Raw genomic sequence first — 17,393 nt, 5'->3', positions numbered from 1 at the left:
GCTGCTCTCAGTGAAGTTCATCTCCATGAGGAAGGCAGCCTTAGAGAACATGGTGTTGGTTATACACTCTTTTGGTCATGTAAACCCAGAAATGAAAGGCATCTTTCAGGAGTTGGCTTCATGATTAAAAACTCTATTGTCTCCAAACTTGAAAATTTGCCGACAGGTCATTCTGATTGCATTATCTCCTTACGCCTTCCACTACACAACAAACAACATGTTGTCCTCTTTAGTATATATGCCCCAACTCTCCAAGCTGATCCTGCCAAAAAAGATAAATGTCACACGGACCTGCACCGCCTTACCAAAAAGGTTCCCACAGATGATTACAGAGTGATTACTGAGGATTCTATGAGATTTTGAAAACAGCGTATAGACCTACACACCAGGTCCAAAGCTCTCTACTCAGTTCAGATCATCCAATGCTTCTCAGAGATAAAATCTCCATTCTGAATCAATGGTCTGAACACTTTCAGATTCTTTTCAGTACTAGCTGTGTAGTTCAAGACTCAGCAATTCAGTACATTACACAACAACTGGTGAAAAATGAATTGGATATTGCCCCTACTATGGGAGAAACTCTTAATGCCATACAGTAGGTGAAAACTGGCAAGGCAGCTGGAGTTGATGGATTTCCACTTGAAGTCTGGAAGCATGGAGGCCAAGCACTCCATGATAAACTTCACGAATTTGTGGTGCGCTGCTGGGAACTAGGCGAACCACCATCAGACCTTCAGACCTTTGTGATGCAGTCATCATCACCTTGTATAAGAAGAAAGGAGATAAATCAGACTATTCAAATTACCGAGGTATTACTCTGCTCTCCATTGCTGGTAAAATCCTGGCAAGAATACTTTTGAACAGACTAGTACGTGCTATTGCAGAAGAGCTTTTACCTGAAAGCCAGTATGGTTTCAGAGCCAACAGGAGTACCACAGACATGGTATTTGTTCTCAGACAACTGCAAGAGAAGTGTAGGGAACAGAACAGAGGACTGTATGTAACCTTTGTTGCTTTCACCAAAGCTTTCGATACTGTGAGCAGAAAAGGTCTGTGGTAGATTTTGGAACGTTTAGGTTGTCCCCCCCAAGTTCCTTAAAATGATCATCTCACTTCATGAGGATCAGCACGACCAAGTCAAACATGGCAATGCACTTTCCAACCCCTTTCAAATAACCAGGGATGTGAAATAAGGCTGTGTTCTTGCACCAACTCTATTCATAATCTTTTTCAGTATGATGCTCCAAAGGGCCACGGCAGATCTCGATGATCAGGATAGTATCTACATTCGATATCGTACTGATGGAAACCTATTCAACCTAAGGTGACTGAAGGCCCACACCAAGACCTTAAACCATCTTGTCCGTGAACTGCTTTATGCTGACACTGCCGCCCTCGTCGCCCACACAGAAGTAGCTCTGCAGTGTTTAACATCCTGTTTTGCAGATGTTGCTGAGCTTTTTGGGCTGGAAGTCAGCTTGAAGAAGACAGAAGTTTTCTATCAGCCTGCACCTCAGGAAGTCTTCCATCATCCCCATATCACCATTGGCCAATCAGAGCTCAAATTAGTCCAGCAGTTTAATTACCTGGGAAACATCATCTCTTTGGATGGTAAGATTGATGAAGAGATTGACAACAGGTTAACAGAGGCATATAGACCTTTCGGTAAATTCCATGAAAGAGTTTGGTGAAATAAACACCTGAAGAAAAGTACAAAGATCAGTGTTTACAGAGCCATTGTACTGTCTACTCTTTTATATGGGTCCAATCATGGGTCATTTATTACCACCACCTGCAACTCTCAGAACACTTCCATCAATGCTGCCTCCGTACAATCCTAAACAACTGTTTTAGGATTGTACTGGTCAGATTACTTGACTAATACGTCTCTTCTAGAACAGGCAGCACTTATGAGTATTGAGGCCATGTTGCTGAGAACACAGCTGCACTGGGCAGGACACATCTCCAGGATGAAGGACCACCGCCTCCCTAAGATTGTGCTCTATGGTGAACTTGCAACTGACTACCGCAAGAGAGGAGCCCTGAAGAGGAGATACAAGGACTCCCTGAAACAACATCTCGGCCTTGGCCATACTGATCATAATCATTGGTCTGCTCTGGCTTCCAATCAGGAGGTCTGGAAACATATTAGCTATAACACTGCTGCACACACAGGATCACTGTCCAGGAGAAAAGACAACATAGAAAGAACCGTGTCTTGTAGATACCACTTGGGGAGTCTTTCTGCTGTGCCTTTTGCAACCGGACTTGTCTATCTTGCATTGACATTTTTAGCCACCAACGTGCTTGTAGTAAATGTGGGTAGAGTCCTTCCCAAATCTTCGTTCGTGAAGCCCAGCCATGATGATGTCCCCCCTTACACAACTGGCTCAGGTGTAAAACTTTACCCCAGGGGGAGGTATTGAGACATTCACCTGGGGTGTTCATCCCTTCTGTTAAGGTGGAACTGGCTCAACTATGCTTATGCTGAAGTGAGAAACAGCAGTCATGTCTTAGAAGGTGTCATAAATATCAGAAGCCATCAAAGACCCCTGAAGTGCCCCCAGACTCATTTCTAGGAACTTCCACCAGAGGACTGCGCATAATCCACAGTGTTGCAAAAGAAAGTGTAGAATTCTCCTGCTTAGGAGAGGTATCTGGACATTCCCACCTGAACCTGAACATATATTAACCCATTGAATTTATGTTGTGGGGGCTTCCTCTGGCCCTGACAGATTAAGTCTGCAACCATCACTTGAACCAACGGACATCTAAATTGCAACAAGCAAGTATCGTCACTGGATCCACAAGTAGTGATAACTTTTCTCTTCACTATCAACTCTTATTCTTTCTTTCTTTTCCTTATATATTTTCTTAAATGATGTTTTTATATTTCCATAGATTATAACCAAAATGGCCATATATCTCCTTTCCACTGCAGCCAAATTGTTCTAAAATAAACCTGCCATACACGCATATTTATAAACATATCATTCAGTGTCATTTCACTCTGATCTGCCCCAACGGATCTATTAACAAGAACCTCAGCTACCCTACTTTCAGGGGTGAGTAATAACAAAAAATTGGTGCCAGGGACAAGATTACTCTGTGAGAAGCAGTGAGGAGGTTTTTCTACAGGCATAACAGCCAGAGTATTGAACAAAGGAGAACTGATTTTTGGTCTATGCCAAAATCTCCATCAGGAGATCATGGCAACCTGGGATATATGTCTGATCTCGACTGTTCCCCACTGCTAAAAGTTAACGATAATTTTTCTCCTCTCGGTAGGACCTGGGCACATCAGATTTGTTGAAAGGTTTTCTGGTGTAAGCCAGACTTGACCTGCTGTGTAAGATTTTCTCTGTAAGAAAGTGAAGCTGACCCTCAGAGAGGGTTAATGGGAAGAAAGACATTAACCCTCTTTGGGTTAATGATCAGTACGTTATTGAAGTTCCCCAGAATTCCTGTTTCTCCCATGCACTGCCCAGAGAAAATCAAACTACCTTCCCCTAAACCTGCTGAGCAGGCCAGAGCATTACATAATTGTAACATTGGACTTCACCCTTGGATGTGGTAAAGTGATCATTGTAGTCCAAAGCTGGTGTGAATTGGACCTGTTATAAGATTTTCTCTGGGAGAAAATCAAGCTGTTTCTCAGAGAAGGTAGTGGGAAGAAGGACATTGACCCTCAGTGGGTTACTGAAGGGTATTACTAGCAAGAGCGAGTCAAATGGTGACTGTCCTCTCATTATGAAATCATCATGATAATTTTTCCCTCTTGGGCACATCAGACTTGTTGAAAGTTTTTCTGATGTAAACTGGACCTGTTGGAAGGTTTTCTCTGGGAGAAAGCCAAGCTGACCCTCAGAGAAGTTTAATAGGAGAGAGATATTAACCCTCTCTGGGTTAATGACTGATTCAAAAAGAATGAGCACCCAGGGTGAGTCCAATGGGAATTGTTTCCTCCTCGTGAAATTAGTCTTTTGTAAAGAGAAGGTACCTACATCTGGGCCCTGTACTTTGCAATTCACTGTAAAGGGGTCTCCACTCAGGTTTTCACCCACTGCGTTCAACAATCAGTGAACAGAACATCTTTGACAAGTAGGAAGCAAAAGTTGAAATTTCTACTCTCTTCAGAATTTCATCAGTATTTCACAGTGCACCATAAAGGAATACCAAAATTATAAGACTCATTCCTTACCTTTTTAGATGATCACTGTAAATTATAAAGTTACATTTCAAAAAGTGCTTAGGAGATTATTTAAGCACATATCAGATGCATGCATTTATCACTGTAATCCAAACTCCCTCCACTCCCTCAGCCCCTACTTGTTGGCCACCTATCTCCGGACATGTGCATACTCACCAGGTATCCTATTTTGTGTTCTATTTCTTCTTTTGCATATATCCTACTCCTCACCAAGTCTGAGAAGATACAGATAACCATATAGATTTTTTTCTTTAAAAAGAAGAGTTAAAGAATCTTGTCTTTTGGGTGCTGTAGTTTGGCAGACTTCCATAGCTTGGTAGATTAGGAAGTGAAGAATCTAAATTGGAACCATGTAAGCAGCAGATATTTACAGAACAAATTTTGTTTATTACATGCTATTTTAAGCTATGTAACAAGGAATTTAGATGTGTTTTAATATGACAATAACCTCGTAATTTTATAGATCTTGTCAGAACACAATAGGTGCAAGAATGTTCTTTCTTTCTTTTTCTTTCTTTCTTTCCCTTTCTCTCTTTCTTTCTTTCTTTCTCTCTTTGCCTCTTCCATTCTTTTTCTCTTTCTCTCTCCCTCAGACTCAAAACAATTTAGTGCAAATTGAAATAATTCCCCTATATTCTTTCTGAAGGAAAGAGAAGTCTCTCCTACCCTTGCAAATGGAAGCTTTTTGTCATTTCTTATGACCTCTAATGAACTATCAATTTTTTTCCTTTTGCTTTCATGGTCTTCTGGTTCACTGTTTGTTTTTTTTTTATTTTTTTTTTTTAAATTTAGGAATGCTTCTCTTAACCTGCGAGTCCTTCAATTCCTTTTCTAACAGTAACATAACTCCAATACAGAATGTTATAAAGCTCCTGACTAGTTTGACTTATAGAAAACTGGAAAGTAAGAAAAGTATGATTAAAAGCATAGTTTGCTAGATGAGTTTTAGGAAATCTGCCTTAGTAACAGATTTCCCAGAAATAGTGTGTGGATCCTATTTAAGAGGTTAGTGATGACAATAAGCAGCAGAAACATGATTGTGATGTTCTCCTTTAGGAGGACAGTAGCCTCAGAATCAGATCCTTCAACAAACTAAGTTGTTCCACCTAATTTCTGAACTCCAGCATTCACCAAGCTTCTGAGATTCACACGGCTTTGTGGATATGCAGAAGTGCGTGACTGCCTAGCAGCTTTACACTTGGATCTGTACTCTAGGGGAACCAACTCACTAAAAGATGGGTTTTGTCCTCAGAAAAATGTAGTCAACTGTGAAATGTAAATGAAACTGTAATAGAACTCTTTAATTATAGGTAGAGAAAAAAATACATTGCTGGTAGAAAAAAATGAGAAGAATGTGCATCCACACTCTTCAACAATTTTGTCTTCACAGTGATGAAATAAATATAAAGTTATATATACTCTATGTGTATATATACATATATACATGTATATATACATATATACATGCATATATACATATATGTATATTGCAACTATGTAAAAGCAAGTTACATAATGGGAATAAATCATACATGTGGAATTAGTGTCAGTAACCCATCACAACCATGAATCATAGGTTTGATTTTTTTGTCTTCTGGAAAATACTGGAATAATAATTGCAGCAATAATAACAGAACAACAAATAATAACAACGGATAAGATGTAAACAAATGAAGGGCACAGAATCTGTTTTCTGTTTACAAATTTAAACTAGACAAAAGATAAAGAGAAGAAGCTTTTCTGTACTCCAGTAGCTTGATTTTTACCTCTCCCACACACAACACAAAACTAGTGATTTTAAATAATAATTAAGTTATTCAGAAGTAGATCTGGAAAATTAAACCTACACACATAGAGAAACATGACAATTACAGTAACATACCAGATGATAATATTGCTATAAAGTAACCGTATAGGTGACGAGCTGTTTCAGAACAGTAAAAAGCCAGATGCTTAAATTGGTAGCCTCAAATCTAAAGACCTGGGTTATTGACATTTCCTCTTCAAGACAATATGCATGTTTATTTTCCAGGTAGCCCTGTGTCAGGATTGCTAGGAAGATATTTTTCCCTAGACACTATCTGTAGACATGAGTTCATACCTTAATTAATTCTCTGCATCACACAAAATAGTTAAGTAGTGGAGTTCCCCTTAATGTCACATTCCTCTCAGTTGCAGTAAATTTTGAGTGGAGGGGTGAAAGGGAACACTGTGAATGTACATTTAGACAACGTAGCTCAAAGAATAGCTACATAGAGGTAGACATACAGGGTTGTTTTTTTTCACAGAAGACTGTCTATGTGTTTATACAGTGGGTAACTGCAGAAAAGCCTTAATGTAGCATATGTGCTGATCAAGTCACTAGCTCAGTAAAAACCACGGGATAGTTCTCCCAAATGCAACTACTGTGTCTATAAAGCCAAGAAACAGTACTCCTGTGTGAAAAGAGGTTGAAGTGTCTCTTCAATGTAATCCGAAGTTACGAACTACTGACACATTTGTCAGAGAAACCATTGTTACTTGAGTGCTTTGAGGAAGGTCCTACAGGAAATGAGATTTCTTTATGTATGACCCTGCTACCATTCTTTTAAACAATTCGAGAACAAGAAATTCTCTGTGAGGAGATTGACAGTCCCAGTGTTTCTACAGTTCGTATAAAGAGGTGGAGGGAAGGGATCTTCCTCAGAAGCCACATCACGTCAATGCAAGAAGAGAATTCACCAGACAGGTAAAGGGATTTGCTCCCATAGGAGAAGCAAAGGCTTAACAAAAGAAAGAAAAAGTTTAATCTTCTGAGATGGGGGAAGTTTGACAGCACTGAGTAATGATCATATCTATTCTTTAAACAGTGCAAAGGGAGTCAGTCTTAAGGACCTGGATCTTCTCCACATTTTTCATCAAATAGCAGCAAACAAGTGGCTGTAGGCACAAATTGCTTTCTAGTCAAGGGAGAGATCTGATTGGAGGACACATTTAGCAATGGAGTGGCTACTCAAAGGGAAACTAGGTAGAGTCTTCAAAATTTTGGGATGAGGTGGAATAATACTGCATAACAAATTGAAGTACATAGCTGAGATACACGAAATTATTCTAATTGAAAAGACAAGAGGGTGAACCGCTGACACAGGGAAATAAGATTTACAAGGCCTGTTTATGAACATGAATCTGATTTTGCAAGTAGACTTAGTGGTGTCTTTTTGTTGTGACAAGGAGTGTCCTTACTGCAGAAGAGGCAATCAGATAAAGACCTTCCAGGCAATCAGATAAAGATCTTTGAAGTCCAGGGAAAGACCATCTACCTTCATAGCATGGAGATAGTTCACTGAAAATTATTATAATGTTGTTCATATGGGACTCAAAGTCTTAAAAGAACAATGCCAGTATCATGATATTAGGATAACCAGATGTCCCAAGCTCTGCTTTTCCTGTGCCTGAAAAATAGCTCTTCAAAGAAGAAGAAATGGTGAAAAGGCACAAATAGTTCCCTGACCAGGAAAATTGCAAAGCACATTGGAGATAGCACTAGAGGAAGGACTTGAAATTATTTACTTGGATAGAGAAGGGTAATACCTTTGGTTTGTTGTGTTTTCATCAGCAGATGAAACTGAATACAACTCCTCTGATACAAATCAGCATGTGTTTGTGTGAATGTGTAGTTTACAAATTAAACGAAATTAAATTTAAAGGGCTTTCATCCTGAATCTGATTAAAAGAATCAGGAAAGAATATCTTACCATGTGTCATAGAAGGATTGAAAAATCCTTGTTGATATATAAAGGTTGGTGTGTATACATTATGTATATGAGTTTGGTCAGCGTAAAAATGATAATGAGGAAAAAATAATCAAGAGGCTATTGAACCCAGTAATGTGCTTATGTATTTGCGACACTGATTTGAGACTAGATTTAACTTTTGAATGTACACTCCAAAGCCAGCAGATTTCAGGACAAGTAGTTTCTTTTCACTCTTCTGTGAAAGAAGTAGTCTTTGTGTGAACTCCTTTTCAGGGTAAGAGGATATCTTCACCCTTAATGTTTTAGGTGCCATGGCAACAAGAAAAGAGACCTCTGTAAAACCTTCTTAGTGTTAAGAAAAAAAATCACTTATTTAAGCAGCTTGAATGGTACTGAGAGTGTCTTTCCCCTTCAGTTTCACTTGGCTGCTTAGCAAAATTTCTTTCCTTGTATGTGTTTTAGTTGCATTATGGGTATCTTTAGTTTGCTACACAATCAGAGACCAAATTTTCTTCATAGGTTGACTTAAAAGAGTTATTTAGATTATCTTGTTTTAGAGAAGCACCAGTTGTCTATGCATATTTTATAAAAGGTCTTACTAATCGTTTAGAAAGAGGGCTCTTTTACATGGATTTAGTGACAGAAGTCTCAGGGTTAGTCAATAAATTTATTCAAAACTGAACATAATAGGAAAAAATAAATTCCAAAATAAATTCCATTTCTATATGAATTACAGACTTATCACATATATGCATGATTAGGTATGTATCACTAATTTATGCATGGGAAAATATATAGGCATTTCTGTGTCTGGCACAGTAAGTGGTTACATTAGTCCTACAAATTCATGGCTAATTCAATGGTTGACACTTCATTAAGATAATTATTGATACTTTGGTAATCTTTGCAACTTTCCAATGTGTCATTCACATAATGAGGATAACTAAGTGAGCATTTTCAAGATACCAGGAACGAATTTCTTATTACTGTAGATAATGTGGGAAAGGCTTTCTAAAAGATAAAAACATTTACAAAATAAAACATACATGACCATCATATAAAATGACTCTTTTCTTCAGCACAAGATAACAGCATTTCTGCAGAAGAATACAATTTTATGATATTTAAACTAAACTAAATGTGATTGAATGGAACATAGAGAAGTTCCCCAGAAGGAGAGAAACACCAAAAAAAAATCCCAAAAAACCCAAACCAGGTAAATATCCCAGGGCTGATATAGCCCTGAATATAGCCTAAGACTTAAATCTAGAATTTCCAAATGACTGGCAAATTCTGTATGATTTTGATTTCTCTCTCAACTGTAACTTCCTTTCAACACATCTTGAATAACCCCAGTTTTTAAAAACAAAATTTGAGATAATTTACTTTGTTTCATGTATCTTACATGTATATACAATGTAGATGACTTTTTCAGATATAAAGATCTGTCCTTTTGAAACAAACAAAAGAAAAAAGCTGAAGCTGAGTTTCTCCCTTCATGACATAAAATCTCATTTAAAACAAGAACCCTCTTAAGAAATCCATTTAGATGTGTATGGAACTATTTGACACTTCAGAAACATTATGTCAACAGTAGCTGATGAGATTCAGTTGACATGGTAGTGATAAAACCATCTCATAAATCAAATATAGCAACTGTACAAATTTTATAAAATATATTCCCAGAACTCTTCCCAAAAAAGAACAGTAAAAAAATCAAAACAGTTTGATCTTATAGTTACCAATTTTTAAGGACAGCACAAATTTAAATACAGTTTACAAAGCTGTAATGCAATTTATAAACTGTAAAAATTCTAAAAGTTTAGAGTTACAAGAATAAAAACTCAATATGAAAAGAAAAACCTTTAAAACCAGCTGGCGGGCTCTAAGGTAGGGTATTTTCACCTAAAAGTTCTAAACATTGTTTCTCTACCCTGAAAGACAAAGTATGAAATTTATAACTTAACTGTGTCATACAGTTTAATAATTAGTTTTATATTTTATGTCACATGACATTTTGATCTTATTTTCTAGCACAATTATAATTATTCCTTCTTATTTTCTCTAAGTTTTCTAAGTAAAAGACACATGCATTACTTATATTTTGCACTGACTTTAAAGTTTTTACAGCTCGGGGATCAGTTCTTTCAACCCAAGCTCTTTGTTCTCTGCCCAGTATTCTGACACATGCCATGTGCTATTAACGATTTGATGAATGAAATGAAAGCATGTGACCACCTACCCACACACCTTGGCAGAGGTGCACTCCATACACGCCGACCACCTCCCAGGCAGGTAAGTTTATTAGCGCCTTCCAGGCGATATCCAGGGAAACAAGAAAATATCAAGGAATCTCCAACACCAAAATGAAAACCAATTCGCCTACTGAAGGCAGGAACACCAGGATCATCACATGGCTCCAGATCATATTCTGCAGACAATAAAACATAATGTATAAATAATTTGGACAAGTTGTCCATATGAGAAAACCAAACTTACCATATTAGTCGCATTGTTTTTGTCTGGAACACTTGGAAAACATGTTTCAGAGTTGCATTCTCTACTAAAACCCACTACTGTTTCTATAAGTCTATTCAGGCTATATACACGGTAATTATGCATCTATTGTATCCCATCCACACTACATCTATTTTCTTAATTTCAAGGGCTGTAATCAGCTTGGACTGTGAGTGGTTTACTATAATTTTGTTTAATTACTCTTTTTGTATATAATTCTTGTTTCATTTCATCTGAAATCCCAAACAGTTTTAGAAGTGAGACTTACAATTAAAAAAAGCCCAACACTATCATGCAATGAAGAAAATGCAATAAAATATCAAACACATGGTTAGGTGAATGAAAGACATATGACCATATTTTCAAAAAGTGTGCTTTTATAACTACACATCAGGAATAATTCAGGAGTAGTCAAAATAAATTAATGGGAAAAAGTCAGGGTTATTGCATAGGAACCAAATCAAACTCAGAAAATATCTGAGCCACATTTCCTCATCCCCACAGGGTATGCTGGGGAAGTATCACTATGTTTTCCTGGTTTGTAATTTCCTTTTCTTCCCTAGATATCCACTACCAACCATTGTTTGAGAAAAGATGTTGAAAGAGATCAACTTAACATGTAACCCAATAAGTCTGATTTTATATTCTTCAAAATATGATCCAAAAGACTCAAGAGATCACTTCCTTTTCACATAGGAAAAGCCATTTTCTAAAACATTTACCTTGGACTTCAGTGGAAGATAGGGTCAAATCCACTTACTTTGAGGAAGAGACTCCATTTAGCCAGGAGAAAAACTAACATCTGAGGGAGTGTTTGAGCAGCTGACTTACTGAATATTAAGTCAAATATAACTAAATATAACTAAATAAAGAAATCCCTCCCTTTAGTAACTGCCTTGTAGGAAAGTCCTGAATATTAGAGGGAATCTATAAACCACACCAGTTTCTGCTGGCAAAAGTTGTAAATTTTGGAAACACATGGTCTACTACCTCTGTTCAGTACTATAGAGGCTACAGTAGACATGGAGATATCCTGTGGCACACCCTTAGGCACGTGGGAATTTTTCTGTGTTAGATGACATTCAAAACACATTAAAGCCTTCTCACTAAACACTTCTTATTAGAAAGAAGTACATTCTGATTGTGGAAAAATAAGAAAGCAGACTCATTTGTTTCACAAAATTAATGTACCTGATAATATTTATCAAAATATATCTTTAATATAAATGATAGCATATACTGGCTATCTATGCATGTAACAGTTGTAGGTAGGGCATAAACCTTTGACTGTGTTTAAAAAGTTCTGTGATCTGCATTTTTTGTTACTGTACAGTTTTCCTCCTTGCATCCACAATATTTTGTGTGTTTTTCTACAAGTTGCCTAGTGATCTACCATTTTGAGTTATTGATAAGCAAACTATCGGAGATAAAATTTAGCACTTGTATTTACATTTCAAACTTGTGAAACTGCTGACCTCTGGTTTGGTAAGTCCAGTGAGCATCCAGATTGAACATATTTCAGCATTTGACAGGAGTAAATCCAACATTATTGCTTTAATCAGTGAGGTAGAGTTTTTTCCCTTTTTTTAAATAAGCAAGTTAAGTGAGATATATTATTCATCCATAGTGTGTTTGTCTGTAAACACTGCCAGATTTCAACAAAACTTATTGGTTTTCAAGGAATTGGATATGAGTTCCTTTTTTAATTCTTCCACAGAATACCCATGTGCATCTGCATCTCAAACCACCTGATTCATTCATATGCAAATCCGTAAATATTCTACTTTCCAGTAATAGAGACAGGCAAAGAAAATTATCGAGAAATGTATTTTAGATGTCATCTAGTTTTAGAAGACTGTAATTAAGAAGCAGTAACTAAATGTTTCAAGTATTTTAAAGAGGTAATTTATAAAAATACATCAACATATAATAAATATTTTATTTCATTTTATCTTTATAAACATTTGCTATTCCAAAATCAGTCTTCAGTTTAGACTCCTTTGTGAATCTGAGTTGGCACACCACTGCTTTTTTAAAGTTTCTATACTTCTGTTAGTAAGACAGTACCAGTTAGTTACTTTCTTGTGAAGCGGTACCTTCTATCTCTGTAAATTTTTTCCTCTTAATTTTCCTCCAAACTTCTCTTTCGCACATTTGATGGTTCTCTAAGAACAGGAAAGACTTAAAACAGTCACTTCACTAACATCGTTCTCAATCTCTTCGCCACTTCCATAAACCTTAGCCAGTTTTCTATGATAGACACTATACAGTTTTGATTAACTTTTTTTTTACTGGTGGTTCATCATGTTTTTGTTATCTACAAGTAAAACAATTCTATGGAACAATTTCAAAATACTTAGAAGAATGGAATTCATTACCTGAAAATGTTATGTTGAAACCTTCATAAGAAATTGAAAAATCAGATATAAATCGAAGCTGAGCAGTAAAATTTCCAAAGAGACCAGCTTTAATTGTAGGGGGTAAGACTGAGCCAGTTAACCTGGCTACTGGTTCTGTGAAGCTGCCATCTTCAGTGATGAGCAAATAGTCATGAGAGCTCTCAAGGTGAAAGGTATGAAAAACCAGCTGTACACCTTTAAAAATATCAGAAAGGGGGGAAAAAAAAGTACTTAGGAAGTTTTTTTATTCACATATAGGTGACACAGAAAGCAATTCTTACATTATGTGGAAACTGCTTAAGACAAAGTTTTGCATGGATTCAAAACTTGAAATTCTGAAAATAAAGCTTGCAGAAAGCACTTGTGCTCAGCCAATCAATATGTGCAGAGTGGATGCTTGTTTAATTCACTTTAAATCAATAGTTCCCATAACAGAATTGAAGGTATTCAGTATAATTTGTATACAGCAGTATGAAAATCCAAATTTGTATTGTTTAGTTTTTTTTAATTTCTTATTAGACTGTGGTTTTATTCAAGGTCCTGTATGTCTCTTTTAATAATAATCTCTACCATGACCTCAAAATTAAACTAGGAGACATACTTTAATACTTGGTTAAAATTTTGTATTTCTGTTTTATTTTTGCATTTTCTCCAACACAAATCTTTTTTTATTCTAAACTTCAGGGAAGTGCCCATAAACAAGGACAAAGCGTATACAAGTTTTATGTACAGTCTTACATATATACAGTTTCATATTTTCTGGGACTGGTTCTTTACTGAAGTCATTACTGTTCTTTCATTTGCCAACCTCCAGCTCAGCAATTAGTTAAATTTTGACTTACAGTTTGGTTTTCAAATAGAATAGATTTCGAATACAATGAATTTTAAAATACGATAAATGCAATAAAATTATTGTGGGGAACAACACTCTTCTTAGAAACTCTTCTCATATATATTTCAGATTTAAAATGTCATATGAGTTCTAAACAAAAAATCCAGTCTGTAAGAAGATTTTAAACAGTAGAAACTTTCAATACACTTCTCAGCAAATTTTTATGTTTTGATTTAATGGTATGTAAGAAATTTTTAGTAGTTTCTGGGCTTTTTTCCTCTAGGTTATTGCACACATTTCCTTAATGGATAAGCTGACAAGATTAGCTATGTATTCAAATATTACTCTACTGTACACATAACATAACGATATCTAATTTTTGGCCCTAATAATTTAAGTCTGAATACACAGATCAAATCTGTTTCTTCATGCTTAGCAATGGTGAAGAGCTATGAACAAGGTCCTAACATCTTTGACTGAAAAAAATGTAGTGCTATTTAACAAATAGCTATTATTTTCACATATTTTACTTCTTCTATTCTTTTCCATTTTTCTGAGACGAAAACCCATTTCCTCTAGTAACTGTTATAAGAATGTTGCTTTTGAAAAATAAACACAATCTGGAAATACCATATTTGAAGATATTTATTTTGAGAAATTAAATTTCGTCCTCAAAGGAATGGCAAAAAGTGCTGGTTTAACTCATAAAAGACATTTTTTTGTCTATGTGTGTCTGCATTTCTTAATATATAGACATTTAATATGCATATGTGCTTCATATTAGATGCTTACCCTTGCCATGAGACACTTCAATAGTCCAAGTGCAGTTTAAAGAGTTTGGGTAAAAATCAGGAAAACCTGGGGAAAGAACAGTTCCACTCTTCCCATGAATATATCCACCACATAGAGCTTAAGAAGAGGGAGGAAAAAAAGGGGAGGAAGTAAAAGAAGTCATACAGAAATCCCGCTTTTCAATAAATAAATAGTTCATTTTTGAGCTACCCTTAAAATTAGAAATAGGGATAAATATTAAAATAAGAAGTTAATTAATCCAAAGCCATAACATTCATGTTTGACATCAATTTATTTATTCCTACATTAGTCCTTGAGAGTGAGTTTATTTTTCATCTACAGACTCCCTTGTTAGTTAGCAGAACACAAAAATAAGTACAAATTTATTCAAGAATATTGCAAGTATTAATTCCTATTGCAGTAGTATACATGAAGCAAGATTCTTTTTTTTGTGAAGTAACTCAAAAATCAATATCTTGCTGCTATTTTTCTTGCACTAAAGGTTTGGAAAGGTATAAATATAACTGCATTTTTAAACAAAGAAAATACTTAAGTAAAAAGGTTTATGTTTTTCAAATAATAAAAGTTTGTCTCTGACATCTACTGAGATGTTCAAGAAAAAAAAGTCCATTTTCCTCTCTTTCAAAGATTCAGATTGTTCCATTATAAGTAATTAATTTGGAACTGAATATTTTGGAAGACACAAGAACTAGAAAACATTGTATGCATACTAGAATTTCCTTAACTATGCTGCTCAAATTTGCATGGTAAATTAATTAAAGTTTAAGATTTGCATGCTGAATTGCACACAGATCTTATAAATATGGCATGACTGCGCTTTTCACTCATCTGTTGCTCTCTGGTTTTATGCTGTTGTTTTTTTAAAATTTTAATGTACTAAATATTTAAACAATAAAACAACAAAGCATTAAGATGCTTTTTAGTCTTCTTCCTCACATTGAGTGATACACTTTGCCATAAACTAGATGGCAAATATACATGACAAAATGTTCAATAAACTTGCAGTACCTGCATGTAATGTATATTTTAGATACCTAGATAGATAAATATTAGATATACATATTAGATATAGATATTAGATATGGATATTAGATACATATAGATATAACATGCTGACATTATAAGGTTTTTGTTAAAGTTTTTAATGTTTTGAATTTATGTATTATATATACATAAATAAGTAGAAGGAAAGGAAATGTTTCTAGCCTGGTTTTATCTGCATATATGCATTTCTGCACATAAATATGAATGAGAATATGTCTGGCTAAAGTCACAGTAAATAAAGGGTTGATAACACAACTTAATAATAAATAACATAATTACGGCTATCAGGTTCATAGTACCATAAATGAACAATAGTACATTCATTAAAAATCCATCTTATTCTGTAAACATCACAGAAGGAAGAAAAATATTTAACTGTGCAGTCCTTAAAGCAGATATTAAATATTTCAAAATAATTTCCATATTTTAAAGATTAAATTAAGAACATGTAATTTATCCATTTTAATTTAGCTCTCCATCAAAAATAATTTTCATGCTCTAACTTGACATTAACACATTTTGAGAATGACACATTACTTAGAGGGAACTTTAGCCACCGCGTCTCTGCATGCAGTTCTATTTCTTCTTTGTTGGCATGAAACAAAGCAATGGGTTTTTCCCAAAGCCATCTACTTTGTTGATTTAGTTTCTGAAGTTGCAATTTTAAGAACATGAATAGTCTGCAAATGACTGCAAAACACTCAATTCAACCTCAGCTAAATCTGTCACATGCCAAAAATTTGGATCACAACTTTTTGAGGCTCAAAGGGCAAACTAACAGGATGATTACCTAATAGAACAGGAGTTTTATTTTATCTTTTTAGACTAGTTAGATTTAGACTAGTTGAATATGTGAGGAAAAAAGAAGAGACTGTGTATAATCCTTATATGTTGCTTGCCTAGAGGACATGTTCCAGAAATGTTTGAAAATTTCTCTTGTACCCACTGGAAGTGGGTGAAGGACGTGGGAAATAAGAACTCTCTTTCAATGACTGAAAATTAACAAGAGCTTCCTGTAGTTCAACATTCATGAGCAAACAAAAGAGATAAATACCGGTGTTTTAACTCAAAAATACATCCACACATTTTAGTACAAAGTAAATAAATAAAGAATAAGATATTAGTCAAAGTTAAGATTCCTACAATAGTGTTCTTCAATCCAGCACACCAAAGCAAACAAGCAAAACAGGCCCATAAAAACAAATTCTAAAAAATTATTTTTTTCTGCACTCTTAAAGGAGAAATAAATTATAATGATTACAAGATGAGCGAGTTTGAATGCTAGATTAGATAACTATTATAATAATCTTTTGGTAGCTTATATATTTTGTGCATGAGGCCATAAGTGTGTAGTGAGAATTAGAAGCCAGAGAAGAGTAGTGCTCAGATTTAACAAAACGGTTTAAAACAGAGTGATAAACTAAAATACTTTGTTAATCTAGCTCTAACTTTGTCCTCTGATGTTCCACTGTAATCCAAGAAAATCTTGGACCTGAAAAGGGAGTTAGAAATTCATTGATGTAAGTAATTCACTAAAGCAAGAGCCTTTTTTGGCTGTTGTTCCGTGTTTTCTGTAACAGGGATTTTATAGCAAAAGTACAAGCATTCTATACAAAAAAATAAGTTGATTCAGTGGTTCACAGAAAAAGAATATAGCAAAAAATCCAATTATAAAAAAGAGCAAAGAAATATTTGCTAGGGTAGTTGTGCTGGTCTTGGCTGGGATAGAGTTAATTTTCTTCACAATGGCTCGTATGAGGCTGTGTTTTGCACTTGTGTTGAGAAGCCAGTTTATAATATAGAGGTGTTTCTGTTATTGCTGAACAGGGTTTACATAGAACCAA

The 17,393-nt window shown here is 35.3% G+C and overlaps 1 protein-coding gene across 5 annotated transcripts in view; it reads right to left on the bottom strand.

The window, feature by feature from the left end:
• The window catches only part of CSMD1 (CUB and Sushi multiple domains 1), a 1,084,078-nt gene that overhangs the window by 221,168 nt on the left and 845,517 nt on the right, over positions 1-17,393 (bottom strand). For 4 of the 5 annotated variants that reach the window (XM_032681799.1, XM_032681800.1, XM_032681803.1 and 1 more), the window contains 3 exons: positions 14,485-14,601; positions 12,840-13,055; positions 10,187-10,375 (listed from right to left, as the gene is read on the bottom strand). In XM_032681799.1, the coding sequence (XP_032537690.1) occupies positions 10,187-10,375; positions 12,840-13,055; positions 14,485-14,601 (522 nt within the window). The remainder of the gene's footprint in view (positions 1-10,186; positions 10,376-12,839; positions 13,056-14,484; positions 14,602-17,393) is intronic. The other variant, XM_032681801.1, reaches the window with a different exon arrangement.

The sequence above is a fragment of the Chiroxiphia lanceolata genome, chromosome 3 (assembly GCF_009829145.1).
Source record: "Chiroxiphia lanceolata isolate bChiLan1 chromosome 3, bChiLan1.pri, whole genome shotgun sequence".
Classification (NCBI taxonomy): Eukaryota; Metazoa; Chordata; class Aves; order Passeriformes; family Pipridae; genus Chiroxiphia; species Chiroxiphia lanceolata.
Note: the sequence above shows the minus strand (reverse complement) of the source record. Positions and strands in the feature narration are given on the sequence as shown.